General features: G+C 50.4%; 1 protein-coding gene across 3 annotated transcripts in view; it reads left to right on the plus strand.

The window, feature by feature from the left end:
- The window catches only part of OLFM3 (olfactomedin 3), a 148,566-nt gene extending 125,848 nt beyond the window's left edge, over positions 1-22,718 (plus strand). For all 3 annotated transcript variants that reach the window (XM_075617013.1, XM_075617012.1, XM_075617014.1), the window contains exons 3-6: positions 4,099-4,254; positions 4,819-5,038; positions 20,232-20,338; positions 21,886-22,718. In XM_075617013.1, the coding sequence (XP_075473128.1) occupies positions 4,099-4,254; positions 4,819-5,038; positions 20,232-20,338; positions 21,886-22,563 (1,161 nt within the window). In that variant the 3' untranslated portion in view covers positions 22,564-22,718. The remainder of the gene's footprint in view (positions 1-4,098; positions 4,255-4,818; positions 5,039-20,231; positions 20,339-21,885) is intronic.
- Positions 22,719-23,889: the final 1,171 nt, after the last annotated feature.

Here is a 23,889-nt window from a genome sequence, read left to right on the forward strand (position 1 = left end):
CAAAATATATGTCAAAAAACACCATGAATATGAGAAAACTAATGAAGGATGATGAGTAACATGAAATAATGTGGTGATAATATACACAAATGAAATACCTATAGTAATTAAAAATAAAAAGAACATAAATGCACAGAACACTATCATATAAGTAATATTTTATTTAACGCACTATGAGCGTTGTGCGCTGTTTTTGTGTTTTTCTCTGCCTATGGGCTGTTACATACAGCAGGCGGCTGTGCGTTCCTATGCGAACGCGCGTGCACGTGCTGCATTCTTTTCCTATATATAGTGCCGGGAGCTGCAGGTAATGTATGTACTGTATGTGTGTGTGTGTGTGTGTGTGTGTGTGTGTGTGTGTGTGTATGTGTGTGTGTATGTGTGTGTGTGTGTGTGTGTGTGTGTGTGTGTATGTGTATGTGTGTGTGTGTGTGTGTGTGTGTGTGTGTGTGTGTGTGTGTGTGTGTGTGTGTGTGTGTATGTGTGTGTGTATGTGTGTGTGCATGGGTTGTGTGAGTGAAAGGAAGTGCTAGGTAAGATTTGTGCCCAGGACATACTTGAAAACGAGAGGTAACTCTCAATGTATTACTTCCTGGTAAAATATTTTATAAATAATAATATAAATAATAATTTACTTCTGCAATCATTGACACACACATACACACACACACACACACACACACACACACACACACACACACACACACACACATACATACATACACACACACACACATACACATACATACATACACACACACACTTACATACACACACATGCATACATACACACACACACACACACACACACACACACACACACACACACACACACATACACATACATACATACACACACACACACACACACACATACATACACATGCATACATACATACACATGCATACATACACACACACACTTGAACGCAGGCAGCGGTGTGAAAAGATGAATTTCCTCATCTTCGCCGCTGTCTGTCGCCTCCCCTCTCCCTGCCGTGCGCGCGCGGCCCTTGTATAGAAAGGCTGACTAACGTCAACTAAATATCTGCGCGCGCGCCCGGCGTAGCACACGCCCGGCGCTATAGAACGGGCCTTAATTACCACCTGGTGCTGCAATCACTGATCAGAGTGGAGACACCTGGCTGAGGGGATGCACTATATAACGCATCATTTGTCCAAACCTGATCACCCTTTCATAAAGCGCCCTACGAGGCAGGAAACGCGTCAGGGGATCCTTGTGCTGTTTTAATTTTGGCTCTTATGCCCAATAAAGTCATTTAATTATACCCATGACCAGCCTCATTTTCCCGCGACTGCAGTGCCCATTTCTCTTTTTCATTCATCACTGCAGGGACACAATGACGTGCCTGGACCACCAGGGGACCTTGTTAGAGTTGGCTTCTTGTGTGAAGGTGGCGTTAGCCTCCAACCTGGCGGTAATGGGGGGTGGTGGCATCATAACTGACTTGAGCTGTGAAGGGAACTATCTCCCACCCCTTGTGTACACACAGTGAAAGCCCTCACCCCTGCTGCGTCTCTTAACCTAACAGCATCATGACATTCACCCTCTACTTCCGATCTACACCAAGTTTGACCAGGTGTGGAGCAGGACAGGGGGGTAATACATTTGATGTAACACTGCAGCACAAATTCCTAAGATGCATTGAGAAGGACTGAGGAACACTGACCAGATTAATGGGGTTTCGCTGACGTGTGAGACATCCTCAGTGCCGGAGGGGCCATATACCCATAAGGTCCCAGTGTGCTGACTTCTGCAGCAGACACGAGCCATCAATCTACTGCATGTAACCATCTCCAGACATCCATCTCTGTAAAGCAAAGAGATGGAGGCGGTAACCCTTCCACTGGCCAGAGACGTGTTGCAAAACAAGATAATAACATGCAAAGCAGAGATGGCGTTCAATGGCCGAGTGCTTTCAGTGCAGTCCAGCTCCTCTATACCTCTCTGGCTCAGCTGCTGTATAGAAAATGATGTTAGAGGAAGTCTGACCTCAGAAATTAGACAGCAGGTGAGAAGATAGCAGATACTTGACGCCAGCTGCATGCAAACAAAGGCTAAATAACTCCTGAATATTCAGCTCAAATAATATTCACACAGCACTGAATATCCCAGCAGTGTCCTCCCCCCTCCCTCGGTGTGTGCTACCTGTGTGAGTCCCCGGTCCTGGCTCTGCACACGCTAATTTGTGTGTTCCTCACGAATCCCTGTGCCTCCTTCTACCCTCTCCCCGGCTCTGCACGTGCTCCCCAATAATCAACGTGACCCCCCCCCGGCTCTGCACATGCTCCCCAATAATCAACGTGACCCCCCCCCCCCGGCTCTGCACGTGCTCCCCAATAATCTACGTGACCCCCCGGCTCTGCACGTGCTCCCCAATAATTACGTGACCCCCCACCCCGCTCTGCACACCCTCCCCAATAATCTATGTGACTCCCAGCTCTGCGTGCACTCCCTGGTATTCCCTGTGTGTCCCCTAGCACTGCGCGCGCTCCCCAGTAATTCCTGTGTCCCCCCTCAGATCTGCGCGCGCTCCCCAGTAATCCCCGTGTTTCCCCCCCAGATCTGCGAGTTCTCCCCAGTAATACCCGTGTGTGTGTCCCCCAGCAGCACGCGCACCCCAGTAATTCCCATGTCCCCCTCAGCTCTGCATGCGCTCCCCAGTAATCCCAGTGTGTCCCCCCAGCTCTGTGCACGCTCCCCAATAATCCCTGTGTGTCCCCCAGCTCTGCGCACGCTCACCAGTAATCCATGTGTCCCCCCCCCCGCTCTGCGCGCACTCCCCAGTAATCCCTGTGTCCCCCAGCTCTGCACACGCTCCCCAGTAATCCCTGTATCCCCCAGCTCTGCACGCGCTCCCCAATAATCCCTGTTTCCCCCCCGCTCCCCAATAATCCCTGTGTGTCCCCCAGCTCTGCGCACGCTCCCCAGTAATCCATGTGTCCCCCCCAGCTCTGCACGTGCTCCCCAGTAATCTGTGTCCCCCCCCCAGCTCTGCACGCGCTCCCCAGTAATCCCTGTCCCCCCCAGCTCTTCACGCGCTCCCCAGTAATCCCTGTGTGTCCCCCAGCTCTGCGCGCTCTCCCCAGTAATCCCTGTGTCCCCCAGCTCTGCACACGCTCCCCAGTAATCCCTGTATCCCCCAGCTCTGCACGCGCTCCCCAATAATCCCTGTTTCCCCCCCGCTCCCCAATAATCCCTGTGTGTCCCCCAGCTCTGCGCACGCTCCCCAGTAATCCATGTGTCCCCCCCAGCTCTGCACGTGCTCCCCAGTAATCTGTGTCCCCCCCCCAGCTCTGCACGCGCTCCCCAGTAATCCCTGTCCCCCCCAGCTCTTCGCGCGCTCCCCAGTAATCCCTGTGTGTCCCCCAGCTCTGCGCGCTCTCCCCAGTAATCCCTGTATCCCCCCCAGCTCTTCGCGCGCTCCCCAGTAATCCCTGTGTCCCCCCCAGCTCTTCGCGCGCTCCCTAGTAATCCCTGTGTCCCCCCAGCTCTTCGCGCGCTCCCCAGTAATCCCTGTGTCCCCCAGCTCTGCGCGCTCTCCCCAGTAATCCCTGTATCCCCCCCAGCTCTTCGCGCGCTCCCCAGTAATCCCTGTGTGTCCCCCCAGCTCTGCGTGCTCTCCCCAGTAATCCCTGTGTCCCCCCCAGCTCTGCGTGCTCTCCCCAGTAATCCCTGTGTCCCCCCCCCAGCTCTGCGCGCTCTCCCCAGTAATCCCTGTGTCCCCCCCAGCTCTTCGCGCGCTCCCCAGTAATCCCTGTGTGTCCCCCCAGCTCTGCGCGCTCTCCCCAGTAATCCCTGTGTCCCCCAGCTCTGCGCGCTCTCCCCAGTAATCCCTGTGTGTCCCCCAGCTCTTCGCGCGCTCCCCAGTAATCCCTGTGTGTCCCCCCAGCTCTGCGCGCTCTCCCCAGTAATCCCTGTGTCCCCCCCAGCTCTGCGCGCTCTCCCCAGTAATCCCTGTGTCCCCCCCTCATCCCCCCCAGCTCTGCGCGCTCTCCCTAGTAATCCCCGTCACCCCCCTCCTCACCCCCAGCTCTGCACGCGCTCCCCAGTAATCCCTGTGTCCCCCCCCGCAGGTGCAGAATATGTCGCAGTCCATAGAGGTGCTGAACCTCCGCACGGAGAGGGACTTCCAGTACGTGCAGAAGATGGAGACTCAGATGAAAGGGCTGAGGGCGAAATTCCGACAGATCGAGGAGGATCGGAAGACGTTACTCACCCAACATTTCCAGGTGAGACTGCGGAGCAATGGTATACACACGCTGCTCTGCACACTGGTATATACACACGCTGCTCTGCACACTGGTATACACACTGCTCTGCACACTGGTATACACACAGTGCTCTACACACTGGTATACACGCTGCTCTGCACACTGGTATATACACACTGCTCTGCACACTTGTATATACACACACTGCTCTGCACACTGGTATATACACAGTGCTCTGCACACTGGTATACACGGTGCTCTGCACACTGGTATATACACTCTGCTCTGCACACTGTTATATACACACTGGTATTTACACACCGCTCTACACACTAGTATATACACAGTGCTCTGCACACTGGTATATATACACAGTGCTCTGCACACTGGTATACACACTGTATTGTGTATGCACACTGTATACACACACTGGTATGGTATACACACTGGTATGGTATACACACTGCTCTGCGTACTGCATCTATATATACGGCTCTGCGTACAGTATATACAGTATATACATCGCTTGCCACATTTTGGAGAATGGAGGTCCCATAAGTATAGTAAGAAAGTCTCCCGCAGGATCTGAAGGAGAAGATGGACGAGCTCCTGCCGCTAATCCCCGTCCTGGAACAGTATAAGACGGACGCCCGGCTCATCACCCAGTTCAAAGAGGAAATCAACAATCTGACCAGCATCCTCACCGCCATCCAGCAGGAGGTCGGAGCGTTCGACTACGAGGAACTTCACCAGAGGGTTCTGGGATTGGAGAGCCGGCTGCGAGAGTGCATGAAGAAACTCAGTAAGTGTGTATATGTGTGTGTGTATGTGTGTGTACATTAGAGAGTTCTGGGATTGGAGAGCCGGCTGCGAGAGTGCATGAAGAAACTCAGTAAGTGTGTATGTGTGTGTTTGTATGCGTGTGTACATTAGAGGGTTCTGGGATTGGAGAGCCGGCTGCGAGAGTGCATGAAGAAACTCAGTAAGTGTGTATGTGTGTGTAGGCGGACGCTCACAGAGGTATGCAAGGGAGACTGATTATAGTGAAATTAAATAAGCCTTTTATTGCGCCTGTTTCCTTAACATCAGGAAACCATCCAAACAAGGGGTAAACAAAGCTTCTATTCACTTGGGAGTATTTCTAGTGAAATACTATGCAGTTCACAACTCCCTTAGATAAGCATGTCTCCCAGCCCCAAACATATAGCATGAAATGAACAGATATAAAAAGTCTTGGAAATAAAAGTCTTATCTGTTCCTTGTGGTTTGGAGGGAAAATCTTCTCTGTCCCTGGTTGCTACCTTTTCTTCAGGGTTTGTCAGCATTCAGGTTTAGAAGTTTCCCCTGTGTCTTGAAAGCAGCTCTGCTGTTTCTTCTGGCAAGGCTCAAGACAAGTGTCTCCAAGTTCGGCTCAGGTGTGAGCTAAGGAGTCTCTCTTCCTGTCTCAAATGACAGGCTTTTCTAAGCCATCTAATCAGGCAGGTGGTGTTTGTTAATTGACTACCAGCAGTTAACCACCACACTGCTGGATTAGAGGCACATTACCTGAACAGGGATAACTCCCCTGTTACAGTGTGTATATGTGTGTGTACATCAGAGGGTTCTGGGATCAGAGCGCCAGCTGAGAGAGTGCATGAAGAAACTCGTGTGTTTGTGCGCGTGTATGTGTGCGTGAGTGTACATCAGGGGGTTCTGGGATTGCAGATGTGTGTGTGTGCGTATGTGTGTTCACCAGAGGGTTTCCGGGATTGTAGATCCTGCTGCGAAAGTGCATGAAGAAACTCAGTAAGTGTCTGTGTGCGTATGTGTGTGCATATACGGTATGTGTGTGTGTGAATATAGCGTGTGTACATTAGAGGGTTCTAGGATTGGAGAGTCGGTTGACAGAGAACATGAAGAAACTCCGTGTGTGTGTGCGCGTGTTTGGATATAAAGAAACTTAGTAAGTGTGTGGGTTTATGTATGATGAAACTCAGTGAGTGTTATATATATATATATATATATATATATATATATATATATATATATATTAATTAGTGATCCCGCCGTCACTTTGCAAGATCCTGTGTCCCAGATGAAGGCAGGAAACTCTGTATTTCTTTATATGAGATTGATTTACAGGGGTTAAATAACACACTAATAGGCCCACCGTCCCTTTAAGGAAAAACAAATCATAAAAGTAAAGCCTACTTCTATCAATAGACTAAACATCAGTTCCCTCTCTGGTTGTCGCTGGCCAACTAATCTGGTTCTCCGCTTTAAACAACTCACCCAGTTAGAAACAATATCAACAGTCCTTAGGCACCCAAATATACATTATTTAGTCCTTATCTGTTGTTGGGACTCGGTCCCACGAGAGTCCTGGAAATCCCTCTGGATTCAATGTCTTGGACAGGACAGCCCTGCTACCACAGCAGACTCACATCCTTGTTTCTTCCTGGATGTGCAACCCAGGCAGTCCCAGCAGGCTCTGCGACCAACATCCAGCAAGCCTAGGAGACTGTGCCAGCCAGCTTCCTCATGGCTGGGAAGAAGTCGCGCTCTCTCCCCCTTCTCTGGGGAAAGCAATCTCTCTGTGTGCAGCCCTCTGTCTGCCTGTTATACTCCTGCTCACTCAGGAGACCAGCCCGATTAGCTGATTTACTGCACCTGCAACAAGCCTCTACAGAGGAGGTTAACCTCACTGACTGCACTTCTAATAATGCACTTTTACTCCCTCGGTGTTTGCACACCTCCCCACATAACACTTAGATTGTAAGCTCTTTGGGACACGGTCTCCTTTTGCCTTATGTTGTTATTTACTTGTGTTATTCCCTTTGTTTGTCATTTATCTTGTATTGTCATTTTATAAAGCGCCGGGTACAGTGTTGGCATTATATAAATAGTGTGTGTATATATAATAAATATATATATATATATATAAAAAAAAAACAGAGAGCGCACGCCCCATAGTGTAACACTGTAACATTTAATGTTGGGGAAGGGTGGATGGAGGGATTAAAAACACTCACAAGGTAAAGGTAAATAATAAGCAATATGTGATATATAATCACCCCCAGGCATGTCCAAACTGCAGCAGGGAGTCCAGGATTCGCTGGAATAGGTCACTCAAACAGCGCTGTCCCTCCGGTTCACTTGAAATCTTCCAAAGTCATTTGGTATCAGAGTTGGCCTTGAATTCACTGCATGTGCTCCCCGGCCGTAAAGGAGCACACAACGTGATGACGTAGTGTCGTAGGTTACGTCCCTGACGCGTTTCGTCGCAACAAATGCAACTTTATCAAAGGGAATGTCCCTGAACAAGATTAACAGTGTTTAAGTACTGGAGGGTCCCAAATTTGATTGGTTGATGGACTAAATGAAAGTCCCACCCCTAAATCTCCCCCCCTTTATTTCCCCCCCCTCTTCCCCCCCCCCCTTTTCCTTCCCTCAATAAATCGTGTGGACATTTTAGATTAATTTTTACAGTTTTTAAATTTTAATTTTCATTTACTGTGGTTTGTGTGTTTTCACACTAGTATAATTAGAATTGAGAGTTTGGTCCTCTATATTTCTATATATATACTTAACTATTGTCCTATGATAATATATTATATAATTGTTTAATATAAGATTTTTTTATAAAGAAATATTTGAATAACTATATTAGAAGTGAAAAGGTTTTTAAGTAAGTGGAATAAAATTGTTGCATATGCAATTTGCACTAAATAGTGTAACATATTATATATTTTTAAGTTGTTTTGTATTGTATAATTTTTACATATATTTCTTATATATCTCTTCCCTATATTTTGGTATTTCATCAACTATATAGTGTATGCTATACTCATTGCGGCAGTGGGTGTATATATATCATTATCCTATGTCATTTATGTATAGCACTGTTATGTTACTGGAGAGTCTATTTATCCCATGAATCATTTAAACCTTTAGAACAATTTATATAACAAATAGTTAACTTGAATTGCTTTGGGTAAATTAAACTATACAAGCCGTAGCTACGATCAGATTTAGGGGTGGGACTTTCATTAAGTCCATCAACCAATCAAATTTGGGACCCTCCAGTACTTAAACACTGTTAATCTTGTTCAGAGACATTCCCTTTGATAAAGTTGCATTTGTTGCGACGAAACGCGTCAGGGACGTAACCTACGACACTACGTCATCACGTTGTGTGCTCCTTTACGGCCGGGGAGCACATGCAGTGAATTCAAGGCCAACTCTGATACCAAATGACTTTGGAAGATTTCAAGTGAACCGGAGGGACAGCGCTGTGTGAGTGACCTATTCCAGCGAATCCGGACTCCCTGCTGCAGTTTGGACATGCCTGGGGGTGATTATATATCACATATTGCTTAATATTAACCTTTACTTTGTGAGTGTTTTTAATCCCTCCATCCACCCTTCCCCAGCATTAAATGTTACAGTGTTACACTATGGGGCGTGCGCTCTCTGTTTTGTTTTTTCTATAGAATCTGCTGTGGCGCTGGTTACTCCATGTGAGAGCTGCCGTGGACCCCTGGGATCTGTACAATTGTTCTGGTGCTATTTGTCAGGACTCAACATAGGGTTTGGACATTGGACTTTTATATATTTTATATGTTATCTTGTGTATCCATATGTTTGGTCTAGTATAATGCTGCTTGCTGTACACTATTAATGGTATTATTTTTTAGGTTAACTATATATTAACATTTATTGTCATTTATTGGTACACAATTGTTCACCTTTTGGCGCTAATTTTTATATATATATACACACACACACACACACACACACACACACACACACACACACACACACACACACAAGAAATGTGTTGAGATTAAGGAGCAGGCTTGTGTCTGTGTTAGATACTTTATATTATTAATTCAATGAGTTATTACAAGTTCTCTAAGCGAGTCGCCCACTGGGTGCTGTACCTGGTAGGCTGTGAATCTGGTGACATCACAATGCACATAGCCTGGTGGCAGACAAGGAGAGTCAGGCAGCTATAAAGGTAACACAGAAAACAGAGGGAGAGAGGAAGTCAGTTGGTGCGTGAGGATAAAGTAAGAACGTTGGAGAAGGGGAGAGAGGCGAAGAATTGGGGGCATCATAAGGTATTAAAGGAAAGTGATGGGAGGGTGAGAGATGGGGGATAAGGGGGTGAGAGGAGGAGGGATGAGGTTGATTTCTTAGAATTCCTGAGCAACACAAGTACTTTCATCGAGTATCACACACGTCCCGTCCCCTCCCCCAGCTTCTCCTCACTGCCCATTGGAACCTCCGCACATGGGACTCCCTGTCGCCTGCTGGCCCCGCCTCCTCTTGCACTGGAATGGACGTCTGTTGGGGTCTGACATACCTGCTGTCAAAAGAGGCGGGGTGAGCAGGAGGCAGACAGCCCGGCGTGCAGAGGCTCAGGGATAGGCACCCTTAGGCCTGGGACATAGTGCCCCAAACTGTGCTGAGGCGCGCTGAGGCTCAGGGATAGGCACCCTTAGGCCTGGGACATAGTGCCCCAAACTGTGCGGAGGCGCGCTGAGGCTCAGGGATAGGCACCCTTAGGCCTGGGACATAGTGCCCCAAACAGTGCGGAGGCGCGCTGAGGCTCAGGGATAGGCACCCTTAGGCCTGGGACATAGTGCCCCAAACTGTGCGGAGGCGCGCTGAGGCTCAGGGATAGGCACCCTTAGGCCTGGGACATAGTGCCCCAAACTGTGCGGAGGCGCGCGGAGGCTCAGGGATAGGCACCCTTAGGCCTGGGACATAGTGCCCCAAACAGTGCGGAGGCGCGCTGAGGCTCAGGGATAGGCACCCTTAGGCCTGGGACATAGTGCCCCAAACTGTGCGGAGGCGCGCTGAGGCTCAGGGATAGGCACCCTTAGGCCTGGGCATAGTGCCCCAAACAGTGCGGAAGCGCGCTGAGGCTCAGGGATAGGCACCCTTAGGCCTGGGACATAGTGCCCCAAACAGTGCGGAAGCGCGCTGAGGCTCTGGGATAGGCACCCTTAGGCCTGGGACATAGTGCCCCAAACAGTGCGGAGGCGCGCTGAGGCTCAGGGATAGGCACCCTTAGGCCTGGGCATAGTGCCCCAAACAGTGCGGAAGCGCGCTGAGGCTCTGGGATAGGCACCCTTAGGCCTGGGACATAGTGCCCCAAACAGTGCGGAGGCGCGCTGAGGCTCAGGGATAGGCACCCTTAGGCCTGGGCATAGTGCCCCAAACAATGCGGAGGCGCGCGGAGGCTCAGGGATAGGCACCCTTAGGCCTGGGACATAGTGCCCCAAACAGTGCGGAGGCGCGCTGAGGCTCAGGGATAGGCACCCTTAGGCCTGGGACATAGTGCCCCAAACAGTGCGGAGGCGCGCTGAGGCTCAGGGATAGGCACCCTTAGGCCTGGGACATAGTGCCCCAAACAGTGCGGAGGCGCACTGAGGCTCAGGGATTGGCACCCTTAGGCCTGGGCATAGTGCCCCAAACAGTGCGGGGGCGCGCTGAGGCTCAGGGATAGGCACCCTTAGGCCTGGGCATAGTGCCCCAAACAGTGCGGAGGCGCGCTGAGGCTCAGGGATAGGCACCCTTAGGCCTGGGACATAGTGCCCCAAACAGTGCGGAGGCGCGCTGAGGCTCTGGGATAGGCACCCTTAGGCCTGGGACATAGTGCCCCAAACAGTGCGGAGGCGCGCTGAGGCTCAGGGATAGGCACCCTTAGGCCTGGGACATAGTGCCCCAAACAGTGCGGAGGCGCGCTGAGGCTCAGGGAAAGGCACCCTTAGGCCTGGGACATAGTGCCCCAAACAGTGCGGAGGCGCGCTGAGGCTCAGGGATAGGCACCCTTAGGCCTGGGACATAGTCCCCAAACAGTGCGGAGGCGCGCTGAGGCTCAGGGATAGGCACCCTCATATGTTACCAGAGCTCAGCACGAGGAAGGGACTCTGGGGGGAGGAGGACGAGGTGTATATATTTGTATCTCTGTGTTGAGCAAGTCAATTAAAATTAGGAACGTGATCTTCTCTTAATGAAGTGTTGCTATTTATCTATTAGAGACGTGCGCATTAGGAGCATCGTGCATTTTGCTTGTATGAGACACGTTGCAAATCCGATCGTCGGCTGAGACAATTAGTCATTTTAAGTGAATTATTCTGGGAAACCTGACTAATCTGATTTCTTGGTGCCTCAATCTTTTAAAGCAAACCTCAGCGGTGAAGATACTTTTGGAGCTTAGCGGCCTGTGGCAGTTAAATGTCTTTAAACTCTTTAGAAACTTCTATTCTGTTCTCATATCAGTGGGCTTGGGATTTGGGAGGGTCGGTAGGAGTAGTTATAGGGAGCGTTTATATGGGGTAATAGGAGGAGTTATAAGGAGCGGTTATATGGGGTAATAGGAGGAGTTATAGGGAGCGGTTATATGGGGTAATAGGAGGAGTTATAGGGACGGTTATATGGGGTAATAGGAGGAGTTATAGGGAGGGGTTATATGGGTAATAGGAGGAGTTATAGGGAGCGGTTATATGGGGTAATAGGAGAAGTTATAGGGAGCGGTTATATGGGGTAATAGGAGGAGTTATAGGGAGAGGTTATATGGTGTAATAGGAGGAGTTATAGAGAGTGTTATATGCAGGGTCATCTTAACAACATTAGGGGCCCGGCCTACACTGCCGCTCCCAGCCTCCCACACGCTCACTAGCAGCAGCAGGCACCGGAAGTGCTGCACTGCTAGGCTGCGAGCGGTTGTGACACGAGCCGGGGTGCCGGGAAGGGGGAGAGCGAGCGGAGCTGGGGTGCCGGGCGGGGGGAGAGCGAGCGGAGCCGGGGTGCCGGGCGGGGGGAGAGCGAGCGGAGCCGGGGTGCCGGGCGGGGGGAGAGCGAGTGGAGCCGGGGTGCCGGGCGGGGGGAAGAGCGAGCGGAGCCGGGGTGCCGGGCGGGGGGAGAGCGAGTGGAGCCGGGGTGCCGGGCGGGCGGAGGGCGAGCGTAGCCGGGGTGCCGGGCGGGGGGAGAGCGAGCGGAGCCGGGGTGCCGGGCGGGGGGGAGAGCGAGCGGGGCCGGGGTGCCGGGCGGGGGGAGAGCGAGCAGAGCCGGGGTGCCGGGCGGGGGGAGAGCGAGCGGAGCCGGGCGGAGAGCGAGCAGTGCCGGGCGGGGGGAGAGCGAGCAGAGCCGGGGTGCTGGGCGGGGGGAGAGCGAGCGGAACCGGGGTGCCGGGCGGGGGGAGAGCGAGCGGAGCCGGGCGGAGAGCGAGCAGTGCCGGGCGGGCGGAGAGCGATAGAAGCAGCAGCACGGATCTTCTGGCCCCGCCCCCTCTGCAAGACACGGACATAGAAGCAGCAGCACGGATCTTCTGGCCCCGCCCCCTCTGCAGGCCCCGCCCCCTCTGCAAGACACAAACATAGAAGCAGCAGCACGGACCTTCTGGCCCCGCCCCCTCTGCAAGACACAGACATAGAAGCAGCAGCACGGATCTTCTGGCCACGCCCCCTCTGCAAGACACAGACATAGAAGCAGCAGCACGGATCTTCTGGCCCCGCCCCCTCTGCAGGCCCCGCCCCCTCTGCAAGACACAGACATAGAAGCAGCAGCACGGATCTTCTGGCCCCGCCCCCTCTGCAAGACAGACATATAAGCAGCAGCACGGATCTTCTGGCCCCGCCCCCTCTGCAAGACACAGACATAGAAGCAGCAGCACGGATCTTCTGGCCCCGCCCCCTCTGCAAGACACAGACATAGAAGCAGCAGCACGGAGCTTCTGGCCCCGCCCCCTCTGCAAGACACAGACATAGAAGCAGCAGCACGGACCTTCTGGCCCCGCCCCCTCTGCAAGACACAGACATAGAAGCAGCAGCACGGATCTTCTGGCCCCGCCCCCTCTGCAGGCCCCGCCCCCTCTGCAAGACACAGACATAGAAGCAGACATAGAAGCAGCTGCTCGCGCCCCCCCTACATAATCATCGTGCGCCCCCCCAAGGGGGCGCGCCCCAAGCTAATGTATGTAACACCCCCCCCTACCGTGTGTGTGTGTGTGTGTGTGTGTGTGTGTGTGTGTGTGTGTGTGTGTGTGTGTGTGTGTGTGTGTGTGTGTGTGTGTGTGGCCCGTCACTCCGCCTCAGTCCAATGAGAGGTGTGCGGGGGCGGGCGGCCCAAGGGACCAATGAGATTTCCCCTAGGGACACCGGACATACTGAGACATATACACACACACACACACAGAGATACACACACACACAGAGATACACACACACACACTGAGACATTCACTCACTCACTCAAACACACACACACTGAGGCACACACATATACAGGGAGGACACAGGACACAGACAGATAGACAGACACACTGTAAGAGACGTGTTCAGAGGTACGCAATGGAGACTGTTTTAAGGTGAAATTAAAATAAGGCTTTATTGCGCCTGTTGCTTTAAACACAGCAAACATGTAAATCAGCAAACAAAATCCGCTCCACTCTGGAGTATATATACACTTGTGATCCAGTTCTCTTTAACTGCATGGTTAGCCCAGCGATTCACCAGCCCAAATCATAGAGACATTTATATATATAGATAGACATAGATAATAGTCTTATAAGAAAAGTCTTATCTGTTAGCTGGGTTGTTGTAGGGGAAGCTTCTCTGCTCTCTTGGATCCGCACCGTTGTGTGCTAAGGCAATGTCCAGCTCCAAGTTTAGAATCTTGTCCCCTTTGTCTTGTTGTCAGCTTGCTGCTCAAGACATCTGCCCTTCCTTGGTTCAGCCCAGTTGTGGACTAAGGAATCTCCCTTCCTGTCTCAGAGGCAGGCTTTTTCTAACACCTGTAATCAGCCAGGTGGTGTTAGCTAATTGACTACCAGCAGTTAACCACCACACTGCTGGATTAGAGGCACATTTGTGAACAGGGATAAGTCCCCTGTTACACACACACACACACACACACACACACACACACACACACACACACACACACACACACACTGAGACACACATACACACATACAGGACACAGATAGACAGACACACACTGAGACACACACACAGGCAGGACACTGAAACATACATACAGGCAGGACACTGAGACACACACACATATACAGACAGGACACAGATAGACAGACACACACTGAGACACATACAGCCTCACCTCTTTGCTGCATGCTTTTCCTCCGCTCTTTTGCCCCACCCCCTGGCTCCTGCCACCTCCCGATTGGCTGAATTACACAGCAGCAACCAATCAGAAGCTGCCCAGCCCCCTAGCAGTAGCAGCCCTGCTCAATTCCATGTACGGTATTATCTCTCATATTTTACCGGACAGGGGAACCAAATAGCGGACACCTGGCAACCCTAAGAGGGAGCCGGGGTGCCGGGCAGGGGGAGAGCGAGTGGAGCCGGGGTGCCGGGCGGGGGGAGAGCATTGGTGGGCACGCATGGGCCGGGCGCGTGGGACCCCATTATGCTGTGGGGCCCCCGGGAAACTGCCCAGCGTGCCCATACGTTAAGACGGCCCTGGTTATATGGGGTAATAGGAGGAGTTATAGGGAAAGGTTATATGGGGCAATAGGAGGATTTACATGGAGCGGTTATATGGGGTACCCGGGGGAGTTATAGGGAGGGGTTATATGGGGCAATAGGAGGAGTTATAGGGAGGGTTTATATGGGGTAATAGGAGGAACTCTTTTTATTGAAAAAAATAATTCCAACATTATATTTCACAAATCACTTTACAAACCAAAAACTGCACAATATGTACGAACTTACACTATATAAATATTAACTCAGCATTTGTTCCAACCTTTCTCCTCTCAACAGCAACTTCACATTCCTTTATACACATTTTTATTTGAAACTAAATAAAAGCCCTGACTACCACATGAATAGCTGCTACCTTTAAGGGATTAGTTTATAAACAAGCATTTTAAGCCAACCCCCCCCCCCCCCCACACACACCGTATAACTTTTTCTTTTTCCCCACATTATCCCCCAATGACCCAAACCTCTTAGTGGCCACTGAAGGTGGGATCATGTCTGAGTCTTTCACTATGGAAATATCCATATTATGCTCCTCTTCAGATAAGGAAAGTTCCTCTATGTCATCAGGGTCTTCCACTCTTGAACCCCAATCCTTCATAAGAGCAGAAAAACGTTTCTTTACAGGCACCGGAAGAACCTTACCAGCAGGACCTGGTGGAAGTCGAAGAGTCCCTCCAAGTGTTTTTACTGTAACCTTCCTTCTTCTAGGCTGTATCCAGTTCTGCATTCTGTTTTTATCTTTACCACCCATCAGGATTATACTCTTGGCAAGTTCCTCCATTGTATCCTCAGACTGTTTTCCTTCTGGACGTGAGTTTGAGGAGGTTCTCTCTAAAAGTATCTTCTAATATTCCTTGGCCTATGTCAACACAATCTGTGAATTCTTCTTCCAGTGAGTTTAAGAAGGTTCCCTCTAAGGGATCTTCTAATATTCCTTGGGCCATGTCTACACAGTCTGTAAATTCTTCATCTGACATTAGATCTAGGCGAACTTTGTCCACAGGTGGATCTGGGCAAACTCCTTTCCCAGGCTGATCTGAACAAATTCTGTCAGCCACTTTCAAGGCACGATCAAAACGTGCTTCATTTTTTTCAAAATCCCCTTCCTGTTCCCATATTCCTGAAATATTGTGCCATGCTTCTGCACAACTCCGATAGGAATGTCCAAATTGACCACATAGATTACATTTAATCTTTGTACAACTTGTTCTCTCGTGGCCCACAGACTGCATTTTAGAACATCAAAGGAAATACTTAAGTGCCTGGCTGAACCATATCTATGGCACAAGGTTGGCTGACCATAGGAAAAAAAATTCCTTTCCTATGAAGAAAGAGTTGGGCAAATGCTTTGTAACATTGCCATGTCGCCAAAGTCTAATTTGCACTTTCCAACCTCCAATCCAGATGTCTTCTTTATCCATAATTCTTGTAGGTGGAGCCAGTACTTCACATTGTCTGCCAAGCTATATCAGAATATCTGATATTGGGACTGATTCATGTCTGAAGAGAATTGGTACAGATTTTGTTTCTGGTTTGGACACAGGAATAGCAACAAAGGATTTCCATAATTCAGTATTTTTTAGACTCTCATATCTTGTCCAGAAATACTCCATAGTCTGAGGTTTCTTAAAGCTGACATCATACTCACAGGAGCCTGAAACATGGATAAGTGCATACATTTCATCTGCTCTGAAGACCAAGGATTCTTTAATAGATGTTTTCCAACAAAAATCCTGTCAGGCTTCATCTCACTGCATTTATACCTCAACTTTAAATCATAACCCCTTTTAAAAGGTTGAACAATTCTGGCCACAGTGCTCACAAAGGATCTCCCCCTCCAGACCGAGGGGGGTGCTGTATGAACTGGGGTTACCTTAATACCATTACTTTGCTTTTCCCCATCTTCTGATTGGGCCACTCTATTATCAGAAACTATCTGGATAGGAGCAGCAATTTCAGTCTCCACAACCTTAATTTCACTCCCAGGCACTACAGGGTTAATGCTATCTCCATTGCTGCTAATTACCACCTGCTGTTCTCCACTCTCAGAGTTCTGAATCACAGGACCTGCTAATAAGCAGGGGGGTGGTTCTGTAAGTCCAGGTGAGCATGGGTTCTCTGGCTCACTGCTCTCAGGTAAAAACTCTATTTCCAGCTGATCTCCTCTCAGAGTTTCTAGATTCTCACTTTGTTGCTCTTCAGAGTTCCCTGTAATTTCCATGACCTCTCCCAGCGTGGGAGTCTGAGATAACCCAACATCACAGGTGTCTGCTGCTTACTTTGCTTGTAATGAGCTGTTAACCAAATTTTCTGCTGCTTCTGCTATTAACCCCTGGGATGCTGGAAGCTGTGGAACAGATCCTTGCTCACAGTCTGATACACCCTGAGGTGAGTCCCCTTCCCTGAAGTCTTTGGACCCTATTCCAGGGCTGTTACCTTCTTCTGTAGAAACCTTTAGCCGCCGGTCCTTTGCTTTCTTTTCTTTAGCAGCTTTAACCTTTTGGTTTTTCTTGGCAGTTGATTGATTTAAACTGTTAGGATCTGAATCAGAGTTTTCCTGGGATAAGTTCTCTGTTTTATCTTCAGACATTGCAGACTTGTTCTGGGATCTAGTTTCTCTCCCACTTCTTTTAGGCGTCACCAAACTTGTCTTTTCTTGAGAACTTTTAATGTGACTCTTACTGGAGTTCGGGCCTCTTGTTCCACAACATTAATCTGCGCCTTGCTCTGCATTTTGCTCTGCACCCTGCTCAGCACTTTGCTCTGCATTTTACTCTGTACTGTGGGTTAGCATTTCAATTGTTTTTGAAAGGGAACATTTCTGTTTGACTGGAACCACTGCTATTTTAACAATCTCACCTTCCAATCGGGTTAGTTCATCATGCAGACGATGTATTTGCTTCTTGTGCACATCTCTCTCAGAAACACGACATTTCTGTCATTTTCTATTTCCAATTCTTCTACCTTTCTGTTATACCTCCGCAATAAAGCTCGTTTCTCTTCTTTCTTAAGCAGATTCTGTTCTGCTCTTTCCTTTCTCTCCAAACTCTCCTGTACCTTGCATTCAGCCTCACCAAGGCCTACACCACTGCTGCAGCCTGCAGCCTCTCCTACTTCCATCTCCAACTCACAGCCACCAACCCCTGGGTCTAAGGCCATCCTGGCTCCCCTGCAGGAGCTCACGTGCAGCCCATCCTGGAGGAGTTATAGGGAGGGGGTATATGGGGTAATAGGAGGAGTTATAGGGAGAGGTTATATGGGGTAATAGGACGATTTATAGGGAGGGGTTATATGGGGTAATAGGAGTAGTTATATGAGGGGTTATATGGGGTAATAGGGGGAGTTATAGGGAGCGGCTATATGGGGTAATAGGAGGAATTATAGACTTGTAAGTATATTGTCTGTGAAACATTTAGCAGATTATGACTTTAGACGTTGCCAACACTATTGCGCCCGTTATCGTTCGCCAATGCGTTACCGCCAGTGCGGGTTTCAACTCGTTATTGCGCCATTTGCCATTTGCCATTTCATTGAATGGAGGTGTGTGGCGAATGAGCGATATTTAACGCCTCACTGCACGATGACAGATGCAATAACCTCTGCTACATCTGTACCTGGCATGGTGCGGGCATCGACACGGCGCAGGCATCAGCACGGCACAGGTAACGGCAGGGCGCTGGCATGGGCATCGGCACAAGCATCCACATGGTGCAGGCTTCGGCACGGCGTGGGCGTCAGCATAGTGCGGTTATCAGCACGGTGCCGGCATCAGCACGGCATCGGTACGGCACGAGCATTGGCACGGCATGAGCATCGGTACGGCACGAGCATTGGCACGGCACGAGCATCGGTACAGCACGGCACGAGCATCGGCACAAGCATTGGCACGGCACGAGCATCGTATGGCATGAGCATAGGCACGAGCATCGGCACGACACGAGCATCGGTACAGCACGGGCATCGGTACGGCACGAGCATCGGTACAGCACGGGCATCGGTACAGCACGGCATGAGCATCGTAACGAGCATTGGCACGGCACGAGCATCGGTACAGCACGGGCATCGGTACGGCACGAGCATCGTATGGCACGAGCATAGGCATGAGCATCGGCACAGCACGAGCATCGGTACAGCACGGGCATCGGTACGGCACGAGCATCGGTACAGCACGAGCATCGGTACGGCACGAGCATCGTATGGCACGAGCATAGGCATGAGCATCGGCACGGCACGAGCAACGGTACAGCACGGCACAAGCATCGGTACGGCACGAGCATCGGTACGGTACGACACGAGCATCGGTACGGCACGAGCATCGGTACGGCACGAGCATCGGTACGGCACGAGCATCGGCACGGCACGAGCATCGGTACGGCACGAGCATCGGTACGGCACGAGCATCGGTACGGCACGAGCATCGGTACGGCACGAGCATCGGTACGGCACGAGCATCAGCACAGCATCGGTACGGCACGAGCATCAGCACGGTGCGGGCACCGGCACGGCACGGATATCAGCACGGCATCAACACGGCACGGATATCAGCACAGCATCGGCACGGCATGCTACGTTTGCTCATTTCCTAGGGGGAGATCTCGTTCAACGCCATGAGAGCGTGAAGCCCTCTCCCATTCCCATCACTGTGGGGGGAAACGGTTACACGGTCACGATTCCTAAAGTCTTGGGGCATGCGGGTGCGCCGGACTTTGGGCCCCAGAGTATAATTCGCTGGATGTTTTCCATATTTAGAATCCTCTTGTGCCTTTCCCAGCCCCATCCTTTACCGTATACTCCACCCCGTGCTGGGATAACACTCTCTGTATACCCAGCCCCATCCTTTACCGTATACTCCCCCCCGTGCTGGGATAACACTCTTTGTATACAGCATGTATGTATATATATTTATATCTGCCTTATCACTTCCCCTCACTCCCGCTTACAAGACGTCTCCCGCGCTGCCCGCGCTCTCTGGCATTCGCTGCCCCGCACCAGCAGACTCTCCCCCAGCTGTCAGGCATTTATACTCCCAGATACCCCACCTGTGCAGCTGGGCCAAACTCAATGCTGACACCCCTAACATCCACACAAACATTAATGGGACCAGCTGAGCGGCTGGACCATACTCCATACCATTATATACTCCGTCCCACAATGAGCAGCCACTTTACCTTTTGTTCCAATATTGCCCCTTACCTCCTCTAGATTGCAAGCTCCCAAGATCAGGACCCTCCTTACCTCCTGTATCTGCGTGTCCTTATGTGTATGTCATTCTGTTTCTGTAATACACATCGCCCCCTCATTGTACCACGCTGCGGCGTATGTTGGTGCTATACAAATAATCATAGTATCTATATAAAATGTGCGCAACGCTTTACAAAAGTGACAATAGGGGATTTACAATGTTAATAAGTGCAACGAATATCAAATCCGACCATCTGAAAGGAAGTCTCTGCCCCGCAGAGCTTGCAATCCACATCTCTATGTTTCTGTTTCTTGCAGCGTGTGGGAAGCTGATGAAAATTACCGGACCGGTGACGGTGAAGAAGTCTGGGCCCCGGTTCGGGGCGTGGATGATGGACCCGGTAGCGTCGGATAAAAACAATCGGGTGTGTGTTGGTACTTTACGGGATCTAAAAACAAGAATATATTCAGCCGTATATAACCGGGTGCGGGCATCTTTGTTTATAGGTCTAGTACAGGGGTGGCACACTCCAGTTCTCAAGGGCCAACAACAGGTCAGGTTTTCAGGATGTCCCTGCTTCAGCACAGGTGGCTCAAGCAGGCACCGCTTCAGCACAGGTATACTCAGTCTTTGACTGAGCCACTGATTGAGCCACCTGTGCTGAAGGAGGGACATACTGAAAACCTCACCTGTTGGTGGCCCTTGAGCACTGGAGTTGAGACCCCTGAAATAGAGATTGCTGCATAAAGATGGCCGGTGCATCGCGACCTGTACAGTGTATCGACCTGTATATTAGATACGCTCTCCCACGGCGTGTTCTACGCCAGCGGGGCTCAACTCCAGTCCTCAAGCCTCCCCCCACCCAACAGGCCAGGTTTTCAGGACATCCCAGCTTCAGCACAGGTGGCTCAACCATTGCCTGTCAAAGATTGAGCCTCTGATTGAGCCACCTGTGCTGATGCAGGGACAGATTGAGCCACATTTGCTGATGCAGGGATATCCTGAAAACCTGACCTGTTGCTGGACCATGAGCACTGACGTTGGCCACCCCTGTCTAATAGCTGTATCAGTCCTGGACGAATTTGCTATATTCGTAAGCATTGACCCTCCCCCTACCCCCCATCCCCTCTTATTCCAATTCCCTTCAAAACGTTTCACCGCGCTCAGCGCTAATCATTTCCCCAAATTATCCTTAGATTTCGCAATCTTGCCGAGAAATATCGGCAGATGCATTGTGTCCACTATCTACAGTCTCGGCAGGAAGCGAATCCAGCGAGTTTCCAGGATTTCACAAGTTACACGAAATTCCAACGCTCATTGTTGGGTTAAGGGTTAGCGAATCACCCGCAAACTTTGAGTTTTTTTCCTGACTCCAACGGGGCACATTTGTCCTGGTTGGCGACCTCGTGCCCCAGTTCCACACACCCTTAGTCTGGGAGAAGAGCAGATCGGTTGTAAGTTGCGATACGTTCTAGAGCAGAGATTCCCGACTCCAAACCTCAAGGATCACTAACAGTCCAGGTTCTGAGGCTCTCCTCTCATTAGCACAGGTGGCTCAATCATTTTGACTGAACCACCTGTGCTCAACCAGGGGGTGTCCTTAAAACCTGGACTGTTGGTGGTGCTAGAGGACTGGAGTTGAGAACCTCTGTTCTAGATAACTCAACTTGGGGTTTTGTGTTTGCCTTCCTCTGGATATAGTGTAAATACAAATATAGGATAAATTATCTGTCGTCTACATTTAGCATAGGTTTATCTTGATGGGCGTATGTCTTTTTTCAACCTCATCTACTATGTCACTATGTAACTATGTAACCAACATATGGGAATTATAGTGTACGGCGCTTTGCAAACCTTTAAGATTGGAGAAGACGATGATGTTTGGAAATCTCAGTATAAGCTCTGTATACTAGCACAGTAATATTAAATAATAATAGTAAAATTAATGCCCGGACTCTCCTCTGTTCCCAGGTCTGGTACATGGAAGGCTTCACAACCAGCAGGATTGTGCGTGAATACAAGTCTCTGGCCGATTTCGTCACGGGGGCCGAATCCAGGACTTACAACTTGCCCTTCAAATGGGCCGGAACCAGCCACCTGGTGTACAATGGCTCGCTCTTCTTCAACAAGTACCAGAGCAACATCATTATCAAGTACAGCTTCGGCACGGGGCGGGTGCTGGCACAGCGCAGCTTAGACAACGCCGGCTTCAATAACGTCTACCCGTACACCTGGGGCGGCTACTCCGACATCGATCTGATGGCCGATGAGTTTGGGCTGTGGGCCGTCTACGCCACCAACCAGAATGCAGGCAACATTGTGATCAGCCAGCTGCGGCAGGACACGCTGGAGGTGGTGAAGAGCTGGAGTACCGGATACCCCAAGAGGAGCGCCGGCGAGTCCTTCATGATCTGCGGCACGTTATACGTCACCAACTCCCATCTCACGGGGGCCAAGGTCTTCTACTCGTACTCCACCAAATCCTCCTCGTACGAGTACACGGACATCCCGTTCCACAACCAGTACTTTCACATATCCATGTTGGATTACAACGCCAGGGACCGCACCCTCTACGCCTGGAATAACGGACACCAGGTGCTCTTCAACGTCACACTCTTTCACATAATTAAGACAGACGACGACGTGTGAGGCAGATCATCATTTTCCCCATCCACCCCCGCCTCCCCCCCCCCCCCACCCTGGGACCCGAGACTAATTTATTACATTTTCATTCATTATGACTCTTTTTTTCCTTGTTCTTTCTCTTTCTCTCTCTCGTAAAATTGGGTTCGCCCCACTTTTTTTTAACCCTTTCTCTGTCAGAGAAGCCTGCAAGCAATGTGTATACCAGGTATACCGCACTAATTTACCTGCGACCCTTTATATAAACCAGGTGGTCTCCCCTCAGGGTATAACTGAGAAATGTAATTTGCTTCCTGACCTGCATACCATTAGCTTCCTGTAGGCAGCCATCTTTCTCTATCCCAGAACGGTTAAGAACCTTCTTCACGTGCAGGAAACTCTGGTTCAACCGGGTTAATCAGACGCAGCACCACTAGTTTCTTTCTTATGCTCTGGGGCCAGCAGTGGAGGAGTTACAGGGGATGGAGCTCTGGAGGTTCGAAGTGCAGATACTCTGCAGTATTGTACAATGCAGCACATGCACCCTTCCTCTTCTGTCCCAATATAAAAAGCTGCTTTAGCCCATTGCTGCCACGTATAATTATCTGTAATGATCAAACCTTTAAGCGGTCACTGCTAATAAACTCTAACGATAGATAATTATCTAGCGTGTTTATCACGGTGCAAATCATGTGCCAGCAAAATCCGATCACCAAGCGTATTAAGAGGGGGAAACATTGTTATATATATAATTCTATCTGTTTATCTATCTGCCTCTCTCTCTGTGACACATCCATCTTTAAACCTGCCATGTGTGACCCTTTATACAAAATTCATTGAACCCGAATTCTGCTCTCCTCTATAACCCTGAGTGGACACTGCTAATCCGGTGAGGATGGGGAGAAAGTGAGGGCGAGAGGGAGGTGAGAATGGGAGGAAGGTGAGGTTGGGAAGGGAGTGGGAGGGAGGTGAGGGCGAGAGGGAGGTGAGGATGGGAAGGGAGGTGAGGATGGGAAGGGAGGTGAGGACGAGAGGGAGGTGAGGATGGGAAGGCAGTTAGAATGGGAGTGCAGTTGAGGATGGGAGTGCGGTTGAGGATGGGAGTGCGGTTGAGGATGGGAGGCGGTGAGGATGGGAGGTGGTGAGGATGGGAGGTGGTGAGGATGGAAAGACAGTGAGAATAGGTAGGTGAGATTGGGGAGGGCAGTGAGGATGGGAGGTAGGTGAGGATGGGAAGTCGGTGAGGATGAGTAGGTGAGATTGGGGAGGTAGGTGAGATTGGGGAGGTAGGTGAGGATGGGAGGGCAGCGAGGATGGGAGGTAGGTGAGGATGGGAAGGCGGTGAGGATGGGT

This window comes from Ascaphus truei, chromosome 10 (genome assembly GCF_040206685.1).
Source record: "Ascaphus truei isolate aAscTru1 chromosome 10, aAscTru1.hap1, whole genome shotgun sequence".
NCBI lineage: Eukaryota > Metazoa > Chordata > Amphibia > Anura > Ascaphidae > Ascaphus > Ascaphus truei.